The 14,343-nt window shown below is 42.8% G+C and overlaps 1 protein-coding gene across 7 annotated transcripts in view; it reads left to right on the plus strand.

The window, feature by feature from the left end:
- The first annotated feature begins 8 nt into the window (after window positions 1-8).
- The window catches only part of CWC27 (CWC27 spliceosome associated cyclophilin), a 175,671-nt gene continuing 161,336 nt past the window's right edge, over window positions 9-14,343 (plus strand). For 4 of the 7 annotated variants that reach the window (XR_008316166.1, XR_008316167.1, XM_053296187.1 and 1 more), the window contains exons 1-7: window positions 706-1,016; window positions 2,235-2,331; window positions 3,562-3,674; window positions 6,260-6,403; window positions 9,174-9,272; window positions 11,356-11,459; window positions 11,853-11,922. Coding sequence is in view for 5 of the 7 variants with exons in the window: in XM_053296187.1 (XP_053152162.1) it covers window positions 975-1,016; window positions 2,235-2,331; window positions 3,562-3,674; window positions 6,260-6,403; window positions 9,174-9,272; window positions 11,356-11,459; window positions 11,853-11,922 (669 nt within the window). In the remaining 2 variants the exon portion in view is untranslated. The other 3 variants (XM_053296184.1, XM_053296185.1, XM_053296186.1) reach the window with 3 other exon arrangements.

A 14,343-nucleotide genomic window follows, 5' to 3' on the forward strand; every position in this document is an offset into this window, starting at 1 on the left:
TGGGGGGAAGAGAAGAGAGGAAACGTTCACAGGGCCAGGGAAGGAGCTGGAGGCAGCTACTCCTTCCCGTTTCGCTAATAAACTAGTCCTTGATTTCCTTAGAGTCTCCTTGTCTGTGCCAGAGCGCCGTTTTTCCAGGCCCTGCAACAAAATACCCCCCCTTTCCCGCTTCTTATCCGCCAGTCCGAGTCAACGGAGGCAGGTATTTTAGGTGGATGGGAAGGGTTGCGGGTCCACCAAGGTATAACAACTTTTTCTACTGAATGCAATTGTAGGGAAATTGCCTGAAGAGTGTGCTCCCCCCCTCTGTATGCGTATTTACTCACAAGTAAACCCCACAGAGTAACTTAAATGGGGTTTGGCATCCTTCCATGGAATATAAGTTTTACTGAGTTTAATAATAGGAAATCCTAAACTACGAACTATTTACAAAGCTGCCGGGGGAGTGAGAGAAAACCAATAAACACCACAAAATAAGAAAACATGCACAAATTCGTGTTGTTTTCGCTCCATTAGCATCCCTACATAGCATGCAACCACCCTTCCCAACCCCTGTCCACCTGCTGTTTCTGACAGGCTCCAGCTGCTCTAGGTCGGATACAAAGAGCTGCTAACAACATTTCTCGGTCGGAAGACTTAGGGGTGAACATAGCGGGCTGTACTATTAGCCGAGCGGGAGGTGTCTCCTGGGAAATTAGGTAGTAGAGGGCAGCAGCACAGTTCTAGTTATCTAAGAGTTTTTCTTTGGGTGAGAAGCGTGTTGTAGATGCTGGACAGAGATGTATTTTCCCCCGTTCGAAATGAGGACTAGAGTCCTAACTATTCTTTCGTGAGGTCCCCCCCTCCACCAGAGGTGGTAGCACCCAGTTCCCAACATGGCGGGAGCTTTGCCCTGGTGTTAAGTCGATTTGTATGTTTTCTCACCAGTTCCGGAGTGAACGTGCGTGTGAAGGCGCTGCGCCCAAGCTTACACCATGAGCAACATTTACATTCAGGAACCTCCGACCAACGGCAAGGTGAGGGGCTTCCTTGGAAAGTTCACCTGTGAACTGAGGCACCTTCTAAAGTGGTGATTCTCATATTTAACAGGGGGAGAGCAACTGGCCCTGTCCAACCCCAGCACAGCATCCCTCCAGTGGCTGTTGCTGGCCTACCTTGTATTTCTTTTTAAATTGTGGACCATTTTGGGACAGGGAATTGTAGAATCCAAGGGAAAGAGTTGTGGTATGCAAGGACGAGGCAGTGGGGTGGAATCATCAGGAATATTAATAGTTTAATAAGACATAATTTATGTACAGAGAGGGAAGTGTAGACTGCTTTTCTTTGCTCTTGCTGCTGGCTGGCTGTTAACTCTACTCCAGGACTGGAATACAAATAAGCTGGCCTGGATCAAGGAATGGATTAACCAAAAACACCACAGGAACTATCCACTGTTGATAGTGTCTACAACTCCCAGCATTCCCAGCTGTAGTGGCCATTGGCTGGGGATTATGAGAGTTGTAGTCAACAACATCTGGGAATCCCTATTAGAGGGAACACTGGAACCATTTTATTTTTCTGTGCAAGCTGCTTTGAGAACATTGTTGAAAAGCTGTATATAGATATTTGTAAAAGGTAAAGTGTGCTGTTGAGTCACTGTTGACTCTTGGCAACCACAATTTGTATGGTAGTTAAACCCTAAGGTTCAATTATTGCTGCTGCAGGCAACATTGCTCTAATATACCTTGCTTTGAGGGACTGCTGCATATTTTAGAACATAGGAATTAATGTCTATGTTTGTTAAAAGTCAAGGCTGCAACCCTATGCATGTGTATTTGGGAATAAGCCCACTGAACTCAGTGCAATTCTGAGTTAGTATGCATAGGATTGAGTGGATTCAATAGGATTTTTCCAAGGAAACATGTTTAGGATTTGGGTGTGGTAGGACATATTTGATAGAATGCAGGCAAGTGAACTGTATCTACTATATCTGTCATTGCTTGGTTTTTAACCTGAAATAAACATTATGTTTGTGTGATTATGGATGTGCTTGTGGTGGCCATGAATGTAAGCTTAAAATGGAACAAATCATTTGTGCATGGGGTGTTTTCGTTCCCACACTTTAGTAATAGTCTGAGGAGAAGTGGAATTCCTATTGGCAACCAGGATCATAGCTGTGTCTACAGGATGCTAGCAGTATCTACTAGGGTAGGTTTGTATTTCCAAAATGAACTTGTGCTTATGTTCTCCTGTAGGTTTTATTGAAAACAACAGCTGGAGATATTGATATTGAGCTATGGTCAAAAGAAGCCCCTAAAGCATGTCGGAACTTTGTTCAACTTTGTATGGAAGGTAACAATTAAGAAGGATAGTATCTGTTTATATTTTTATATGCATACGAGCCTGCAGAATCAGACCAAAGGTCTGCATCCTGTTCCATGCAGTGGCCAGCCAGATGCTTCTGGGAAGCTCACAAGTAGGCACGAAGGCAACAGACTCTCCTGCTGCTGTTCCCCAGCTACTACTTGTCAGGGGCATACTGCCCTTGAACCCCTCCCTTTTGTGAATGAGGGGAGTAGATTGGAGCAGATCTAAACCTTCTCTTTCATGGTTTAGAATAAGCCTCTATGGCTGACATCCTGACTACAGAAGCCTCTGCTTAACCCCTTACCCTCCCCCGCTGTTCAAAACACTTCGCTGCAATGTGTGCAATGGCTTTGGGAGTGCAGGATTGTGCCCTGGGAGAAGTGCCTACTGGCTTCATTGTTCAAAAACGCATGTGTAAGGGAACTGACGGAGCTGCGGGTGTGTGTGTGATCTCACTGTGTGCACAAAGCTGTGTATGCGCATACTTTGGTCCTTAGGATGTCAGCCAGTGTGTACTTGCATCCAAAATAAATTCAGCAAATAGTGTTTTATTTCCACCAGCATTGTGTCTGAACTGAACCATTGTCTATTCACCTTTCAGTTCTTCAGTACATACTTATGAGAGTTTAAAAAAAATAAAATAACTGGCTCTGCCTCTTTTATGTTTCTGAAGCACAGTTACTATCTGAGTCTCCTTCAGGTCTGACATTAGAAGCTGAGAGAGAATTAAGGCTATAGACAGCTGATAAGGGTTTCTAGGAAAGTATTACCTTTATGTAACGTAAAGTGTGCCATTGAGTCAGTGTTGACTCCTTGTGCCCACAGAGCCCTGTGGTTGTCTTTGGTAGAATACAGGAGGGGTTTACCATTCCCTCCTCCCACGCAGTATGAGATTATGCCTTTCAGCATCTTCCTATATCTCTGCTGCCCAATATAGGTGTTTCCCATAGACTGGGGAACATACCAGTGGGGATTCGAACCGGCAACCTCTGGCTTGCTAGTCAAATTATTTCCCACTGCACCATTAGGTGGCTTCTATTATCTTTATGTAGAGTTTTGGTAATCTAAGAGCAAAGTGTCTTCAATGTTTTAGATAAACGTGTACCATAAAGGTGAAAGTTATCTGAGGACATTTTCAGCTAGCATCCAGAATTCTGCCAAAAATGTAGTTCATGAGATTGTTGCAAAGTACCCTAATGCCAGTTTTCTTTTCAGATTATTATGACAACACAATATTTCACAGAGTTGTGCCTGAATTTATAGTTCAGGGTGGAGATCCAACTGGTACTGGGTCAGGTGGAGAGTCTATCTACGGCACTCCTTTCAAGGTAGAGCACTGTTGCACTTGACCTCATACTGGAATAAATGGAAAATAAAACCTATCTATTTTGCTATGTCACATTGCTTTAGATGTCTTATGCACCAATAAAAGTATGATCCAGTGACAGTTACTTCTAATCCCCTTGATTTGAACTGCCCACTTTGATGCTGACCGGGGCTGCAAGCACAGTCGTATCCCCAGGGACTGGGGCCTAGCAGTTATTGTTCCCATCTTCCAAAAAGGCAGGAGGGATGACCCAGCAAACTATAGACCCATCAGTCTGATCAATATAATCAGCAAGCTTTATGCGAGACACCTATACTGGAAACTAAGGGTCTGGCTGGAACATCAAGTCTGCGTTTTGACTCCATCTCCTGAGTCAAACTGAGGGGGAAATTGGAAGCCTCTTCGATCGACTGGTGCTTGCTATTTCTTATTCATACCCTCCACAATGGCATGTCCTTGAAAGTCAGATGCAACCCTCAAAGTCACATATCAAGCACCATTCCAACCCGCAAGGGCATCCAACAAGGCTGCATGCTTGCCCTGCTTCTGTTTAATTTTTATATAAATGCCATGGTGGGCCACTGAAATAATTTGGACTTTCATCCCACTGAGTTGGCAGAGAAACACATCTCCATTCTGCTCTACACAGATGATGTGACAATTCTCTCAAGGACCCCCCATAGGACTCAGGAGAGCATTGAGGGCCCTTGCCCAATACTGTAAGAAGGATCTACTGGAAATAAATTACCAATTAAAAAAATCATGGTCTTTGCCAAGATACCAAAGACATACTCCTGGTGTGTAAATGGGTATACAATTGAGCAGGTCTTGTGCTTCAAATACTTGGGGTGACTTCATGCTTCCAGTACTAGGAAGGCTCATGGCATTATGTTGCCCCCAAACACTGCTGCCACCCTAAAATTCTTCTGAACAAGCAGGAGCCAATACATTCCCGAAGCCCTTAAACTATTTGAAGCTAGATCACTAGCGTAGCTCCTCTACAATGCTCAGCTGGGCCTTTTTTCCAACTTCACCGTTCTGGAGCTTATCCAGTCCCAATTTCTAAGCATAGTATTCCCGGTACCTTGCAGGGCTCCAGACTTCCCTATCACTGAAATTCTAAGGTATATAGCAACACCTGCTGCATATCTTGTGCAGCTAACCATAGAAGGGCCTTCACTTTAGCTTGTTGTAGTACCCTCACTTCGGCTGTGATAGATGGAAGGTGTAGGAAGATTCTCTTTTCGGAACATCTGTGCCCCTGCAACATCAGCCAGGTTGAAACCACTGAGCACGTCCTTCTTTATTGCTCGTTTTATAGAGACATCCGCAATACCTTCATTCTCCCATTACTTATTAGGCTGCCCGGCCGCTCTGGCCAATTCTGCATCTCCCTATTACTCTCTGACTGTAGCCCCTTTATAACACATTATGTTGTAAAGTTCTGTGCGGCAGCGTGCAAAATTTGTCTAGGTCTAACCACCAGCAAGAGTTAAGCTAGCCCGACAGCTTATACCTGTATTGTTGCCTCTAATTTCCTGTTATTGAGTTTTAATAGCTTCTATGTTCCTTCTACCTTATGCTGATCAAAGGCCGAAATAAAGATATTGATTGAGTTACTTTTAATTCCCTTGATTAAAAGGGAATTTGGTGGGAGAGATCTAAGCACAGGCTTATCTAGGACCAGTAGGACTTAAAATTGCTTCACTTCAGCTGGATCTTTTCAAGATTTTTGCTCTTGTCTTTATATAAGACTGCCTCTTAAATTCTTGTTAAAAAATGCAAGCTATTAACAGCTAAGAAGTGTTTGGGCCAAATTGATATGGTGGCGTTGCAGTAGCTTGGAAGAGAGTCATGTTGCAGGACTTCCAAGATTTCCTGTGCATTAAGTCCTAGTGATCATGAGGAGACTTTTAAAATAAGCTTGTTGGTCCTTTGAAAGTGAACTACTACTTCCTGACTAGTATACTGGAGCGAAAAGAAACTGTTGCTTCTGATGTAACTGAAAAGTAAAGTGATAAAGTATGCCGTCGAGTCAGTGTTGACTCCTGGCAACCACAGAGCCATATGGTTTTCTTTGGTAGAATATAGGAGGGGTTTACCATTGCCTCCTCCCGTGCAGTGTGAGATGATGCCTTTCAGTATCTTCCAATATCGCTGCTGCCTGATAGAGGTGTTTCCCATAGTCTGGGAAACATACTAGCGGGGATTTGAACCAGCAACCTTCTGCTTGTTAGTCAAGCATTTCCCCACTGAGCCATGAAAAGTACCTCTATTCATATGCTACCAAAATACATTACTGTATCTATTTGGCAGTTCTTAACATTGGGATTTTTTTATTTGTTGCTTCCTTTACTGAATTTAACTGTGAGTTGCATTTACTTCTTCCAAGGAAGAGACTCGTAGTGTAAGCACAACAAGCAAATATTATAATGAAGTCAGCCTTTGCTTTAGAAGTTGCCGGTATTAAATAGGGCTTTTCATGAGACATTCTGCAGGTCATACTATGTGTATCAATGGGCAATTTGTTGAATGCGCAAGAGCCAATTATACTTTGCAATAATTATTCTTCCTCTTTATTTGCAGGATGAATTCCACTCACGATTGCGCTTTAATCGGCGAGGACTGGTTGCCATGGCAAATGCTGGGCCTCATGATAATGGCAGCCAGTTCTTCTTTACTTTGGGTCGTGCAGATGAACTTAATAACAAACACACCATATTTGGAAAGGTTTGCGAGACTTCTTTCTCAAATGCCTTTGTTTGTCTCTTTGAATTCCTAGTGGGCTTTGGTTTTGCTCAAAAAACCCTAATAAGAATCCAGCAAGAGCTGTTAAATTCTTTAGTTCTGATGAAAGAAGAGAGATCTGCTTGGACTGTAATAAAGGATTTTATTTGAACTTAAAAAAAAACAACTCACTGTATTGTATTTATTGAACATGGATGGAAACCTGGTGTGAAAGGAGGAGCAGATAGATCATGTACAAAACTAGAAGGAAACACCAAGCCCCCTTGTAGATTCTGTTGCCCCAAATCAGGCCCTTAATTTTATCAGCCCTTTACAAAACACTTCAATAAGCCAGGCTACAATCTGCGATCAGCAGAGAGAAGTTGCAGGATGCAGTGATGGAAGATCAGAAGATTCACTAGGTTGCTTCAGCATAGCAGAAATATTTCCTTCCCTTCTGGCACTGGGCTGCAGCTCAAGTGTGCCCACATTGCCTATGCCAGGGGTTTCTAACATGTATATCCCTTCTGTTGCAAACCTCAGGTACCCCATAGAAAGTGTGTGTATGTGTATACACAGACATACACACAGATTTAAATGTTACAGCTAAGACAGGCTACTCCAGTCACTGGCTTACATCCAGACTGCTACTCATGAGTACTCCCATTGAAATAAACATTTTTAAGTTACTCCCATTTGGAGAAAACTTTCCCCACTAATTTCAGTAAGACTGCTTACAATCAGTGTAGCTCAGTATGGGGAGACAGGAGGGCTCCAAGTACCCTGGGATTCGTTGATTCTCTATTGTCTTTATTGTCAGTTATAAAAAATGAAAGCTCAAACCTATAGCTTCATTAGAGGTTTTCAGTTTTGCAGCAGTAGCAATATCAGGAACAAAAAGACAAAACCCAAAAGATGTTAAGAAATGCAAGGAGTAGTAAGCTAAAAATTACAAAGTTGTCCCTTGGAGGGCTTGCCAAAGAACTTTGCACTGTTGACTTTTCCATCGCAGATAACTCCAGACTACTCCAGTGTCTACTCCAGACTTTTCCCTTCTGCCCTGACACACTGTTTTAGGCCCCAGTTAAAGGGTTTCACTCACACTTTCTCTTTTCCCAATTCAAAACAAAAAGTCAAGTGCTGATCTAATTGTTTTGACTGGGAGAGAAGGAGTTAAGGCCATGCACAGAGCACAAAACACTAGGTGCTGCAAAGGTCTCAGCAAAATAGGGACTCGCACGAAGCCTGCGGAAAATGGTTCCTCTCAGATTCACTTTTAGTCATCTGAGAACAAACACCCACCAAATCTACCTCAAAAAGGGGCATGTCCCATAATACAACTAAGTACTGCGCTCCAGCACTGAACTGCAGCACAGTACCAGAAGTCAGAGAGAAGCATCTTTATGTTGCCTCACCAACTCCCGGTCTTGCACTGCTGAGCTACAGCACAAGGCAATAGGGTGACTCCCTATTTTACCATGCAGTGCTGTAGTCCATAGAACAGGGGTGCACAACTCAAATGCCCCAGTGGGCTGGAACCAACCATGACTTAGTGTGTGGGGGCCGAGATCAATTTTTCAGCACCAATTATTGCATTAAAATTTACTAGAAACGTTAATGAAAGCAAGGGGGTGAAAGGCGACTTGGGGGGGAAAGGTGAGGGGAAAGAGGGAAGGAGTCAGTGGGCTCCAGCCCAGGGATTGGGAACATCTGGTCTCAAACAGTCAACTGCATTGAGTTGCCACTGCTCATCAGCAGACAGGCTAAGAAGTCTTCATGGCTTCTGCAGCAGGATTTTCCTACCTGGAGGCCAGCAAAAAAGTCCCCGTGGACCAGATCTGGCCAATGGGCTTTATGTTGTGCAGGCCTGCCATAGAACCACTACTTGCTGCTGCTACTGCTGCTTCTCCTCCTATGAAGAGAAGGAAAAAATGGCAAGGCGGAAGTCACCAAATTAACCATCTATTGTTGTTTTTCAAGATGAACTAGCCCATCTCTTTTCACAGAGGCCATTGAATCATCAGTTGCATTTGAGGAGGTAGGGAAAGTCAGCAAAGCAGAAGTCATCATTGCCACCCCCACCTATTGCTGCTTTTCAAGATGGCACTATTGTTGTAGTTAATATGCGCCCTGGTGGCGCAGTGGTAAAACTGCCGCCCTGTAACCAGAAGGTTACAAGTTCGATCCTGACCAGGGGCTCAAGGTTGACTCAGCCTTCCATCCTTCCGAGGTCGGTAAAATGAGTACCCAGAATGTTGGGGGCAATATGCTAAATCATTGTAAACCGCTTAGAGAGCTCCGGCTATAAAGCGGTATATAAATGTAAGTGCTATTGCTATTGCTAATATTTGTATGTGGTTTTGTGTTGCCTGTAAACCACCTTGGGATGAAAGGTAGTACCGTATAGAAATATAATAAATTGGAGATAGCCACAGAATGGATGGATTTAATAAGTCCCCTTTCTCCGAAGCATCATCAAAAAGTGGGGAGAGCTGTCTAAGTTCACAGCCTGCAAACAAGACTTTAAAATTAATGGCTCTGTTTCAGCTTAGGTCTAGTGCAGGATTTCTTGTGCTTCTTTTGGCTCTGAATCATAGTGCTCCTCTGTCGGGGGCAGTAGGGAAGCTATCTTGATTGATGTAAAGTATAATTACATTTTATATTATGTCAAACCAATGCTGTTTTCATAGTTAACTTCTTTAGACTATTTAGAATGTACTTTAAAAATGTTTGGCTTTAGGGTAGCTTTTAAAAAGCTCTTCTAATTTGGCAGATCACTGGAGATACAATATACAACATGTTACGACTTGCAGAAGTTGAAACTGACATGGATGAAAGCCCAGTGAATCCACATAAAATAAGAAGCACAGAGGTAGGTATCGTTCTCTAAAACTATCAAAGTTTTTTCCAAACCATAAATATTGAATGGAATATTCAGTTCTAGTGGTGGTTTTTACAGCAGAGTAATCATCACATTGAATTCTTATGGTGGCAGAAGCTCTGAGAAATATGCTGCCTGTTGGTTTCCTCATGAGAACAACTTACTAGGTCCACTAACATTGTCCAGTACAGAACCTTGACTGAAAATGGCCAGTGAACAATGTTTCTTCTACAAATGGCTCTTCTACCACATGCTTGATTAACTTCTCTAAAAATGCAAGGTATGATTTGTCTATAATTGGCCTGGTCATCCTTAGGTGATCCTAGGTTTTTTTTGGAGATGCCAGCTCACCACCACTTCTATATCAGACTCTTACCTCCTCCAACAATACATTGATGGTTCCTGCCAAAGGTCCAAGAAACTCACTTCTGCTGGACTTAATCAGCCACAACGGGAACATATCCAACATGCATGTGCTATCGGAATTGTTTTGTCCACATGCTTGAGGGAAATACTGCTTAATCAAGACAAAAAACTGCAGCAAGTAGCTGATTTTGACACCTGACATAGACCTCTTAACTGTGGTGTCCAAGTTGGAATGGAGCTGAGCAATTTTATCAGCAAAGAATTTTGCAAGAGCAGTTATTCGACCCCAGTTATGCTTATGCCACATTCCTTCCAAGCACAGTTTCCATGTCACAGCTTCGTATGAAGTTGTCGTAAACCTGTCCCACTAATCTGGAGCTATATATATCAGAGAGTGAAACAAATGGGCAGAAGTCAAACAACAGAGCCAGGCAGTAAGCAGTTTCTTCAAACCAGAACCAGTCCGGGTCATAATATCACCAGTCAGTCAGTCAGTCCAAATCGTAATCCACAAACAGAGTCCCAACGGTTCAAGGTCAACACACAGGGATAGCAAACAGGAAAACAGCCAAGTATCTCAGTGAAGAGCAGCGTTGATACCAGCACAGCGGCTGTGGCAAAGCCGGTTAATATAGGCTGAAACCATGTGTTGTTAATCATGGATCCCTGACTCAGCAGCCTTGCTTATTAGTCTAGCTGTTCTGTGCATGCGGTCCTTTATCTCCTGCTGTCTCTTTGAGAGACGCCTCTCCACTGCTGAGACCGGCTGTCCTTCTTCCATAGGAGCTGCCATGACAGGCTCTAATTCTTCTACAGCCTCCTGTGGGCTGGTCCCTCTCTCCTCTGCAAGTTCTGGACCTTGCACTCCACCTCTGCTTCCATCCTGTCTGTCTCTTCCTCCTCCTCCTCCTCCTCCTTGGAGTCTGTCCACGTGCTCATGACAGAAGTAGTTATACTGTATCTGGCTATTGCTGCCATAGCAGAGTTTACTTATGTTTTGAGGTGGGGGGAAATCCTGTCTAGCATGTGCTACCAGTGGAACCCCAGTGCTATGGGAGGGTCTGTAGATCAGTGATAGTGCACATACTTTCTGCACATCATGTCCCAGATTGAATCCCAAGCACTTCTATTAAACTGTTTCAGTGTATCAGGGCTGGATAAAACCTTGGACAGCTGCTGTCACTCACAACTGACAATACTAGCTTAGCTGGACCAGTGATCAGAGTTGGTATATGGCAGTTAGATATGATCAGAACTGGGACATATCTAATTTGTGATTCTGCATTGACTCAGAAGACCAAGAGTGTAGCTCTATGAAAGAGCATTTGCTTTGCATGCAGAAGATCCCAGGTTCAATCCCTGGTATCTCTTGGTCAGGCTGGGCAATATCCATCTGAAATCCTGGAGGACAACTGACAGTCAATAGTTCCCAACCAGGGTTCCCTCAGATATTGCTGAACTCCCAGCATTCCCAACCACAATACATTATAGCTGGGGATGCTGGGAGGAGTTGTTCAGCAGCATCTGGAAGAACCCTGGTTGGGAACTACTGGTCTAGACAATACTGAGCTAGATAGACTAATAGTCTAAATATAAGACAGGTACCTATGTTTATTTGCTGCAGAGGTAGATGATTGGGTGGTTTTGAAAGACAATTGCTTTTTACAATAGAAATCTTTGAAAAGATTTGTAAAATATTTTCTTGTAGGTTTTATTTAATCCTTTTGATGACATAATCCCAAGAACCAGTAAAAAGCTGAAGAATGACAAACCAGTGGAAGAAGTAAAGAAGGCGAAATCCAAAGGCACAAAGTAATTATAGCCTTTGATGGGTTATTTTCTACAACTTCCATTATAAAATTGCTTGAACAAAGTTAGGGTTAATGTATCACTATTGAATAAGATAGGGGCTCTGTGAAATAGCTAAATAATACAATATAAAATTAGAATAATAGATCTGTATAAACAAATTTGGGTTTTTGTTCTGTTTTTGCTCTTTAGGCTGCAATCCTAAACATACTTACCAAGAAGAAAGCCCCACTGAACATAGTGGGACTTCTTTCTGAGTAGATATGTATAGGATTGTGCTGTATGTCCTTCAAATTATTTAGATTATTAGATTATTTTATTGGATGTTTAGATTTTATTGGAACATTGACTTTTCAGAATTCTTTCAACAACATAGCACTCTCTTTCCTTTTGAAGAAATTTTAGCTTGCTCTCATTTGGAGAAGAAGCTGAAGAGGAAGAAGTGGAAGTCAACAGAGTTAGTCAGGTACAGGCCAAACTCATTGCCTGGATGTTTGCCTGGCATATTTTTACTTGTTTAGCTTTCTATTGGAACATTCATTTCAATAGCAAGAATTTGGATTTATGTGGATTTATGTGGATTTATTCATGTTATTTATTATTTATTTATTTTATTTATTCAATTGTTATACCGCCCTTCCAAAATTGCTCAAGGCGGTTTACAAATAAAACAAAGACAGGTATGGGATACAGCTATTAAGATAAACCATTAATATACAGGAGGAGGAACTTCTACCTGTAACTTTATCCTAGTAAAATGCTGCATTATTTAATAATGTTAATATTAGAGAATCTGGTCTTTTTATACTTTAAGGCATGAGGGTCTAAGAATCGTTAATTAAGTCCAGTGGTGTGTACCATGTCTTTGGATCAAGTCCAGCCTGTCTGGAACTGGGAACCTTTCTTGATCTTTCCACCAGTGTCTGTTGCAGAGGGTCACTCTAGTTGAAGGTGTTAGATGTAGGCTACGTTCTCTCAACCCTTCTCTAGGATTGGCTCCACCCTCAGTTTCTTATTGGCTCCTGGTGACCTTGGCTCACTATAAGAGCTTCCTGGGAAACTCTTGGCCTTTGTCTGAGCAACTGGTAACTTGCTACCTGGTGTTCAAAATGCCGCCTCTTTTCCTTTTGAAACGTTGTGATATTCCCTCTCCTCTTGCATCTATCTACTTCAGTCTCGTGCCCACATGTCAGCCATTTTTCTTTCTGTACAGAAATCCACCTCTTTCACAGATAGATGACTGACATGGGCCTTCTGGGGTGATGTGAATGAATTGGCCTTACAATCTTTCTGGTGATTTCCTTGGCGAGACGTTACATTCCCAATGTAATAGTATAAACTCCTGCAAAGAGTCATATAAAGATTTGTCTATTGTGACTGATTCCAAGAACAACATATGCAGTTCACTTGCTTGCACTCACTCACACGTAGTGCAGTGAAATGTGGGTAGTTGAGCAATGTTCTCACTGCTGTGTGTCTAAACCCTGCCCGTGCTGTTGCAGAACAGCTCTGTTCTGCTGAGACTTAAAGTTCGCAAGTGCAGGCATGCAACATCCATTATTTCGAATGGACATGACATCAAGCAAATGCACAACTTTGCAGTCTCAGCCGATTAGGGCTGTTCCACAATAGTGTGGGTGGGATTTCAACAAACCCAGCCGTGCAGATGGTACTGAACTGGCCATGTTTTGCTGTGCTGTACATATGTGGGTTTCAGATAATGAGCTCAAGGCACTTCAGTTTCTTCATTCATTCATTCATTCATTTAATTAATTTCTATACCGCCTGATATAGAAATCTCCAGGGGGTGTACAAGTTAAGACATAATATAAATACAAAATAATGCAGTTAGAATTCACAAAGCAGATAAAAATCTCAGTAAAGACATTAAAATTTCAATTTCAATTGAAAGCCTGGGAAAACAGGTACATCTTCAGGGTCCTCCTAAAAACAAACAGAGAAGGAGATGCTCTTATTTCAGCAGGGAGTACATTCCAAAGCCCCGGGGCAGCAACAAAGAAGGCCCCATCCCGAGTTGCCACTAAACGAGTCAGCAGCAACAGTAACCAGACTTCTCCAGATGTTCTTAATAGGCAACAGGGTGCACTACAGAGAATTACCATGGACCCGAGCAGTTGAGGGCTTTATAGGTAATAACAAGCACTTTGTACTCTGTGTTATATGGTCCCTTCGGGTAAACCCAGAGACCAATCTGGCTGCCACATTCTGTACCAATTGTAGTTTCTGAACTACATACAAAGGCAGCCCCACATAGAGTGCATTACAGTAGTCAAGCCTAGAGGTTACCATCATATGCACCACTGTTTTAAGGTTATTTGTCTCCAGAAATGGATGTATCTGGTGTATCAGCTGAAGCTGATTAGAAAGCACTCCTGGCCACCGCCTCAGCATGAGAAATCAGGGAGAGTTTGGGATCCAGGAGCACTCTCAGACTACAAACCTGATCTTTTAGCGGGAGTGTAACCCCATCCAGAACCGGCAGAACTAAACCATCTCTCAGATCCCGACCCCCTACAGACAGAACCTCCATCTTGTCTGGATTCAACTTCAGTTTGTTATCCCTCATCCAGCCCATTATTTCCTACAGGCAGGTAGTTGGTGGGTGGGGGGCATGCCATTTCCTAATGAAGTTGGTATGGAGAAATAGATCTGGGTGTCATCGGTTTATTGATAGCATCCCAGACCAAACCTCCTGATGATCTCTCCCACCAGTTTCATGTAGATGTTAAAAAGCATTGGAGACAGAATGGAGCCTTGTGGAAATCCACACTTTAGCTCTCGCTTTGCATAATAACAGTTTCCAAGAAACACATCTGGATTCTACCAGAGAGGTAGAAACGGAACTACTGTAGAACAATGCCACCCA

The sequence above is a fragment of the Hemicordylus capensis genome, chromosome 2 (assembly GCF_027244095.1).
Source record: "Hemicordylus capensis ecotype Gifberg chromosome 2, rHemCap1.1.pri, whole genome shotgun sequence".
Taxonomy (NCBI): Eukaryota; Metazoa; Chordata; class Lepidosauria; order Squamata; family Cordylidae; genus Hemicordylus; species Hemicordylus capensis.